We start from the raw sequence: 8334 nt of genomic DNA on the forward strand, positions 1-8334 counted from the left end.
TTCAATCAAGCAAATGTCACTCAGAGGTTTTTGAGATAAATGTTTTAAATGGTTAAGAAATTAAATATTCTCCTACTTTTTGTTCCTACATATCCTCCTACCCAATGAAATTGTGACATGTGTAACATTTAATGTCCATTTAATGAGATTTAATGTTATTTTAGGATACTAATATGACACATGTCATCATTTAAATGAGTAGGAGGATTGATATGATCAAAAAGTAAAAGGATATTTAATTTCTCATTTTATAAATCAAAATTTATCTTTTGATTTTTTGGAAAGTTACCAAAAAAAAAAGCAACTTGTATTTCTAATTACAAGAGGTTTTCAATTATGTCAAATAAAAAACCTCTTATTCAAAACAACACCTTGAAGAAATTAAACAAATCACTCTTACCAACATAAAAGTCATAATAACCCATTAAATTAGAAATGTCACAAAATCCCCCGCGCTTCGGGGATGCCCTCAACGTCGAGGAACATGTACTAGGGTGTATGTACGACTCGTTCATACCATGAAATTTTTGTAATGAATTCGTTTTAAATTAATTTTTTTTTCCAAATTCATTTATGTTATATTTAAAAAAAATATTTAATAGTTTATAAGATTTTTTTTAATTTCCTTTTTATTTTTTAAAAATCATTTAATAATATTTTCTGATTTTTTTTTTTCCAACTTGGATTTGTTTTCCAATCGATCTCTTTTTCATGACCAGAAATAATATCTAAAGAAATTCCCATCCCACTTGTCATGCTGACCTGCCTAATTACGTCCACGTTGGCAGGCCTTTTTAAAATACATACCATCTGGAGTTGGACCAGCCGCCATGCGTCATCTGGTGTCACGTGCCTTTTCTTAACCACCCAATCACAGAGCGTCTTCAAACAACTAATCTACATTAATTGAATTAATCCAGTTTTAAAATATAATTAAAAAGTTTGTAATTAAAAACTAAAAACTAAAAACTAAAAACAATAATTTCTTGAATATATTATACTTGTTTTGACCGGTATATATGGGCCACGACGGCCTCTGTTTTAGTCATTCCTCCACCACCACCGTTCATGGCTACTTTCACTCAATACGAATTCCAGACCTCAGACTACTCACCGGAAACTTCATGTTCGTGGGACGAACTTCTTTTCCAACACAATGCTCACCCTTTCAATCAATTCGAATCCGACGACATGTTCCTCCCTGATATGTTGGCAGCGGTGGAGAGTGCAGAGTTTCCGAAATTAAACTCCTCAGCAATGAAGGAAGAGGTTGTCACTTATGAGCCGGAGAAGATGAAGTCGTATCGAGGTGTGAGGAAGCGGCCATGGGGGAAGTTCGCAGCGGAGATAAGGGATTCCACCAGGAACGGAATCCGGGTATGGCTGGGAACATTTGATACAGCGGAGGCGGCGGCCATGGCATATGATCAAGCGGCATTTTCGACTAGAGGGCCACTGGCGGTGCTGAATTTTCCGGTGGAGAGAGTTGAGAAATCGTTGCAGGAGATGAAATATGGATTAGAAGAAGGGTGTTCCCCTGTTATGACACTCAAGAAGAGACACTGCTTGAGGAAAAAAACGGTGGCCGGAAAGAAGAAAGCGGTGGCTATGAATCTGCCGGAGCAAAAATCTACCGTAGTTTTAGAGGATTTGGGTGTCGATTATTTAGAGTCGCTACTTCTTCTTGGTGAATCATCAACACCACAACTTTAATTAAATCAACCCTTTCTTTGTTAGTATGTTTCTCGATTTTTGTAGAAATTTTCTTACATTCCAACAGGTTGATTTGGTTGGTTTTCTTAAGGTAAAAACATTTTTTTTAGAAATTAAATATCCTTTATTTTTCTTATAAGTTATCTTTTTATCCCTATAAAATAATAACAAAATTTTAAATTATTATTAATTTTATCAAAAAATAACATTTGTCATGTCATATGGATAAAAAGATAAATAAAAAAAATATTAAAAATGTTTAATACTTTTTATTTGTTTAAGTTACTAAAAAACTACAATTTGGTTTGGTGTAAAATTATTATAAAAAAATCACTTTTATAAACTACTTAGTTCTATAAAAATAACCGAAAAGTTGGTAATTGGTAGCTAAAAGTTGAAATTTATAGTTTTTATTTATATAATAATGTTCGACACAAGTAATTGAAAACTTTTAAAATATATAAAAATTACATAAAAGAATACATGGATATAAAGTAAATTGGAATATCATTATCATAAATTACTTTTTTTAAACTTAATTATCAAAAAGTTAAAAATCATCAAAATTTAATACCAAATGCACATGTTATGCTTCTCAATTTGACAATTGGTGCATATTAATAAATGACATATTGTTTACAAATAAAGTGAATAACACTTTTCAATTTTGTAATACCAAACATTTTTTTGTATATATTATAAATGTTTTGGCGTTCTAAAAGAAAAGAGATTATTGTGATATTAATTTTGGTTTATGAATTCATATAATAATATTTATCATTTTGTTAGATAAAGATTGAAGATTAATAAATTATAAAATCCGGTGATATTGTTGTTTAAAATAAAGACATTAAAATTATTAAACTGTATTTATATTTAATTCTATAAGATAATTACCAAAATTATGAACATGACTTGTTTATTTTAAATTATATTTAATTCAAATTGTTAAAATCTATTTTCTTAAATACTAATTGTAGTAGTTTTTAGATATAAAACTTTTGTATAGCTCAAAGCTAAAGTTCATTGTTGTCTCCTCTAGTGTCTATTACAATGGTTAGAAATAGAATGTAATATAAGTTAATTACTTTTTACACATATGTAGTGAAATAATCTGTTATAAGTATAAGCGTAAAATTTCAACCAATAACCAATCAAAATTGTACTTTTGTATAATAATGTAATAATTCATAACTGTATTGCATTATTTTTATATCAACATGAATAAATATTTTTTGTTTAATATGGTCCTACGTTACCACATTATAACTAACCCATCCATGTCAATGCCCCACCATATGAATATAAGAAAATAAAATAAAAAGTAAATTACATTTTTTGTCGGTAAGTATAGTTATTTATTAAATATTTTATTTTATTTTATTTTTTTAATGTTTTGCTGCCAAAAAATTTCTCTTACAATTTTGGCAAATGTTTTTGAGTCTTGTAACATTTTTTTATAAACAAAATGACCATAATATCTTTTTTTTATTAACTATATTTTGTTTGATTAAATTCAAAATTATTAATATATTATTTTTGGATCCAACCACAAACATCTCGTACCCATGTTAGAGCCGGCAAAAATCGATCCAACCCACTAATCCAACTTGAACCCAACCCAAAATTAACGGGTTGGGTTGAGATTTGCAACCCATTTAAGTTAAATGGGTCAACTCGTTTAACCCATTTAATTAAAATATTGGGTTGGATAAAAATTATCAACCTTTTTTCTATCCGCCAACCCATTTAATTTTAATATATATTAAACTTAATAATAATTTGAATATTATCATCAATTAATGAAAGTATTAATTTATAAATTATAATGTTGTACTATTATTTATGTTTAAAAAAATTCATTCATAATTGTTATTTTTTATTTAGCACTAACAATATTAATCACTCTCCAAAATCACTGTGAAATTAAATATTTTTAATGTTATTTGGACAATTTATATGTATTTTTGAATTAGGATTGTGTTTTTGTCATACTTTTGAAATTTTATTTACATTTGGAACTAATTTAAATGATATAATGTATAGTTATTTTTTTTATTTTAAACAGGTTAATCCAAATTTAACTAATTTATGTTTTTTTAACGGCACCAATTTATGTAGTAGGTTGAGTCGGGAACTAAATACACAGGTCAACTCAGTGACAACGTGTTTATCAAAGAGGTTGGATTGGTTGAAAATATCAATTCATTTAAGTAAAAATGTTGGGTTAGATTGAAAACTTCAACCCAATTAATAAACAGGTTGAACCCGAACCCGAACCCAACCTAAGTTGACTCATTGTCAGCTCTACCCCACACCATTGCAAACATGCACTTGTGTTTATCAATTAACGATGCCGGACTTTTATTCTTTTCTGATAAAAGCACCTGAATTTTACTCGCCACTTCCATCATGTCACAATGAAACTGTTATAGAAACATCAAAGGAAGATCAAATTTGCAATATAATTTGTTTTTGGTATTAAAACTATAAAAATCAACTGTATTAAAGGACAAAAAAAATATAACCTACTATAAAACAAAACAAAATAATGTAACCATAAATAACGACAAATGACAAGCATTTAATGACCCTCAATTAAAACCCCATTTCTCTTCGACAGGATTCTCAACAAGAATTTAAGACTCAAATAAATAAATTTGTTATTTCTTAATCAGTTAATTATAACCGAACACGTATTTTGCAATAATTTTAATTTTTAAGTTTGTATTTTAAAATTTTCACATTTGAAAGCTTATAAATGGAGAGGATTACGATTAGATGTAAAAATAAACCAACTTAAGTTATATTTTGTAACATACTAACTAATGGGCCAAAGTATATTGAAAATCATGTATATTCGGTTGCTCACAGTCTATTAGTCTGTTCCATTTAATAAAATCTTTTTATTAGTTAAATATTTTTTGTTATTGTTGCAAACTTACAATTGGTCGACATTTGGAACGCATATCTGATTTGGGTCAGGATCTGGCCCAAAACAGTAAAAAAAAAAATAAAGCATTCCTTTAAGAAAGAACACATTTATAGGCCCCACCAATCATACCAGTTGCCCCATTTAGAGGCTGACGCTTGGATGGGTTAGACTTGTGGGTTAGTTTCGTTTCAACGCAACTCAAAAACACTTTCAAAAAAATTATATTCTTGTCAAATTTTAGGGTTGGTTGTGAAAAAATTTTCAGTTTTTTAGAATTTTTTTTCAAGAAAAATGGAAATTTTGAAAACGCGTTTGGTTCGTTCAATTTTTCAAAGTTTTCTAAGAAAATGAAAATTTTCAGTTTTCCAAACTGTATATAAATTAGAAAAGTGATTTTTACAGTTTTCCAAATTTCTAAAACAAAAAATGAAACTCCATCGGTTTCAACCAAACACGTTTTCTAAAATATTCATTGAAAACTAAAACTCAACTCTATTTTCTGAAAACATCCTCTTAGAAAATGAAAACAATTTTCCATAACCAAACGCACCTTTATTCTCTCAAATTTCATATTATGTGATCCTGAATCCGAATTTCATGTTCTCGACTCTCATAAATATTCTCATGTTCGGTAATATAGCCCTGGAAATGTTTGGTTAGTCACACATGGGGGTTGCTTTATTTAATATATTAAGAAATGAAATCAATACTTATAACTTAGAAAACAAACTTTGTACTTTGTTGTACATCATTTGACAATTGTTCTCATAATGTCGCAACGGTAAAAAAATGTTGACCTATAAATTAGGTATGAAAGTGGGTCCAAACCCATATCGGATGGACCCGGACCCGGAAAACCCAGAACCAGTTAATGGGGTTTTGTAGAACCGGAAACCGGACCGGTATATAGGAACCGGTTCCGGTTCGGTTCCGGGTATGGTTCCGGGTAAAGTGGGTCTAGAACGGGAAAACCCGGAAACATCAAAGTGGGTAGGTTGGAACCGGATAAAGTGAGTTTAGAACGGGAAAACCCGAAAAAACCAGAATTTTTTGGTAATTACTTTCTACTTAGTGGGTTGAAATTTGAAAATTTTCATATTGATATCCCGACTTTGGGGGATTGTAACTTATTGAATATGAAACCAAAATTAACAAAATTATAGTTTAAAATCATGTATAAACTCTAAAATAAACTCTTGAAATAACCACATGTCAATCCGACTTTAAACGAATGTGATATGCATGTGTTAACATTTTCATATAATACAAAGTACAAAAACAAATAGCTGAAAAGTTGAAAACTTTTAGTTTTGATATCTCGACTTCGAAGGACTGTAAATCATTGAATGTTAAACCAAAAATGACAAAATTATAGTCTAAAATCATGTACAAACTGTAAACTACAAGTTGGAAAAAACTACATGTCAACCCGACTTCAAACAAATTAGATATGCATGTTTTAAAATTTTCACCGAATACAAAAAAACTGAAAAATTAAAAACTTCCAGCTTTGATATATCGACTTTGGGGGATTGTAAGTCAATGAATATAAAACTAAAAATGGCAAATTTATAGTCTAAAATCATCTACAAACTCTAAACTACATGTTGGAAAAAACCATATGTCAATCGGAGTTGAAACGAATGAGATATACATCTTTTAAACGTTTCACAAAAAAACGGTTCCGACCCTAAAAGTGGTTCCGGTTCCAAAAACCGGTTCCGGTTTTTAGACCCGGTTTACCCGGACCCGATGGACCCAAACCCGGATAAAGCCAATTTTAAAACCCGGAACCGGAACCGGTTCTATATATTCCGGTTCTAACGGTTTCGGTTCCGGTCCGATTTCCCGGTTCTAAATTTCATCCCTACTATAAATCTAATTTAAAAGGTCCATTGTATACACTTTGAGTCGGTGGAAAGTACTATTAGATGATGCGGTATGGGCCAACAACAAGAAGCAACCGGGTGATGTGGCACACGAAAACACCGTCGTGACGGGGGGAACACCCCCCCCCCCCCCAACTCGTTGCATCTCGTCGAGCAATTCTCGTGGGCGTTACGACAAAGTGAAACGGCTAAATTTTTACCCGTTGCTTTTATGACCGTTTAACGGTCGATATTTAATTTACAAAAAAAAACCTTTTTACCTTTTTACCTATATATACTCATTTTAATTTAAAGTTTACATATTTTTTTAAAATTCTCTCCATATTTTCTACACTTTGTTAATCAAAAAATGGAGCAAAACTCAAACACCTCCTCCATCATCAAACCCAAACACAACCTCGCCTCTCGGATTCGCGGGTTATGAAAATTATTTCAACCTTTTATCATCTCAAGGCTCACCACAAATCTCATACCAAGGTGTCGCTTTCAATCCCGCTTCACCGCCACTGCAATTTCTCAACCCACCTTACCTTCAACAAAATCAATTTGGTCAAAACCCAAATTTACAACAAATTTTTTTCCCTACTTTTGCTTCGATGCAACAAACAAGCAATCAACTATCGCCTACGACACAACAATCGGTTGAAGTGGAAGTGGGAGGTAGTAGGAGAGGGAGAGGGAAAGGGAAAGGAAAATCAAAAGGGAAATCGATAGTGGTAGAAATGGAAAATGCAGACGTTCCACAATGGTAGTAGGAGGTAGTAGGAGAGGGAGAGGGAAAGCTGCTAAAGATGAAGCTGATGTCGCTTCAGGTACCTTTCTCGTTAACAAATTGCCTGCCCAAATTTTATTTGATTCTGGAGCCAACTACTCCTTTATATCGCATGAATTTGGTAGAAAACTAGCTTTGCCTGTTGATAGACTAGATAATGCTTTATTAGTCGAAGTTGCTAGTGGCAAGTTTGTACCTGTTAGCCATTGTATGAAAAACATTTTAATTGACTTGAATGGGAATAAGTTCCACGAGGAATTATTACCTATCGAACTTAACGGTTTCGACATCGTTTTGGGAATGGATTGGCTTAGCGCCAATGATGCCGAAATTTTATGCAAGAAGAAAATAGTGAAAGTGAACCCGCCTAGAAAGGAATCGTTTATGGTGTATGGAGATAAACGCAGAGTAAATTCTGGAATCATTTCTCTAATGAAAGTCAGAAAATGTTTGACCAAGGGGTGTACATCATACTTAGCATTCGTGATCGACGCTAAGAAGGAAAAGAAGGTGATGCAAAATATTCCTGTTGTGTGTGATTATCCGGAAGTATTTCCCGAAGATCTTCCTGGATTACCGCCCGATCGACAAGTAGAATTTCGTATCGACTTGTTGCCCGGAACAACGCCAATTGCAAAAGCACCTTATCGATTAGCACCGACGGAGATGAAGGAGCTAATGATGCAACTTCAGGAGTTATTGGACAAAGGTTTCATTAGACCTAGTTCATCACCCTGGGGAGCTCGGTGTTATTCGTAAAGAAGAAAGATGGAAGCATGAGGATGTGCATTGATTACCGAGAGCTGAATAAGGCAACAATAAAGAATAGATATCCGTTGCCAAGGATTGATGACCTATTCGATCAACTACAAGGTTCAAGTTATTTTTCAAAGATCGACCTAAGGTCAGGATATCATCAGCTAAAGGTAAGGGAGTAGGATATAGAGAAGACTGCATTCAGAACGCGATATGGACACTATGAGTTCTTGGTTATGTCGTTTGGACTGACCAATGCTCCAGCAACA

At 32.2% G+C, this 8334-nt stretch overlaps 1 protein-coding gene across 1 annotated transcript; it reads left to right on the forward strand.

Moving 5' to 3' along the window:
• Positions 1-1016: 1016 nt before the first annotated feature.
• Positions 1017-1812, forward strand: LOC111881240 (ethylene-response factor C3). Its single transcript, XM_023877657.3, has one exon. The coding sequence runs from the start codon at positions 1069-1071 to the stop codon at positions 1711-1713; it is 645 nt and encodes a 214-aa protein (XP_023733425.1). The 5' UTR covers positions 1017-1068; the 3' UTR covers positions 1714-1812.
• Positions 1813-8334: the final 6522 nt, after the last annotated feature.

The sequence above is a fragment of the Lactuca sativa genome, chromosome 9 (genome assembly GCF_002870075.4).
Source record: "Lactuca sativa cultivar Salinas chromosome 9, Lsat_Salinas_v11, whole genome shotgun sequence".
Taxonomy (NCBI): Eukaryota; Viridiplantae; Streptophyta; class Magnoliopsida; order Asterales; family Asteraceae; genus Lactuca; species Lactuca sativa.

What these genes read in the sequence shown, in the direction of transcription:
- LOC111881240 (XM_023877657.3), top strand. Translation starts at nt 1,069, where the DNA reads ATGGCTACTTTCACTCAATACGAATTCCAGACCTCAGACTACTCACCG.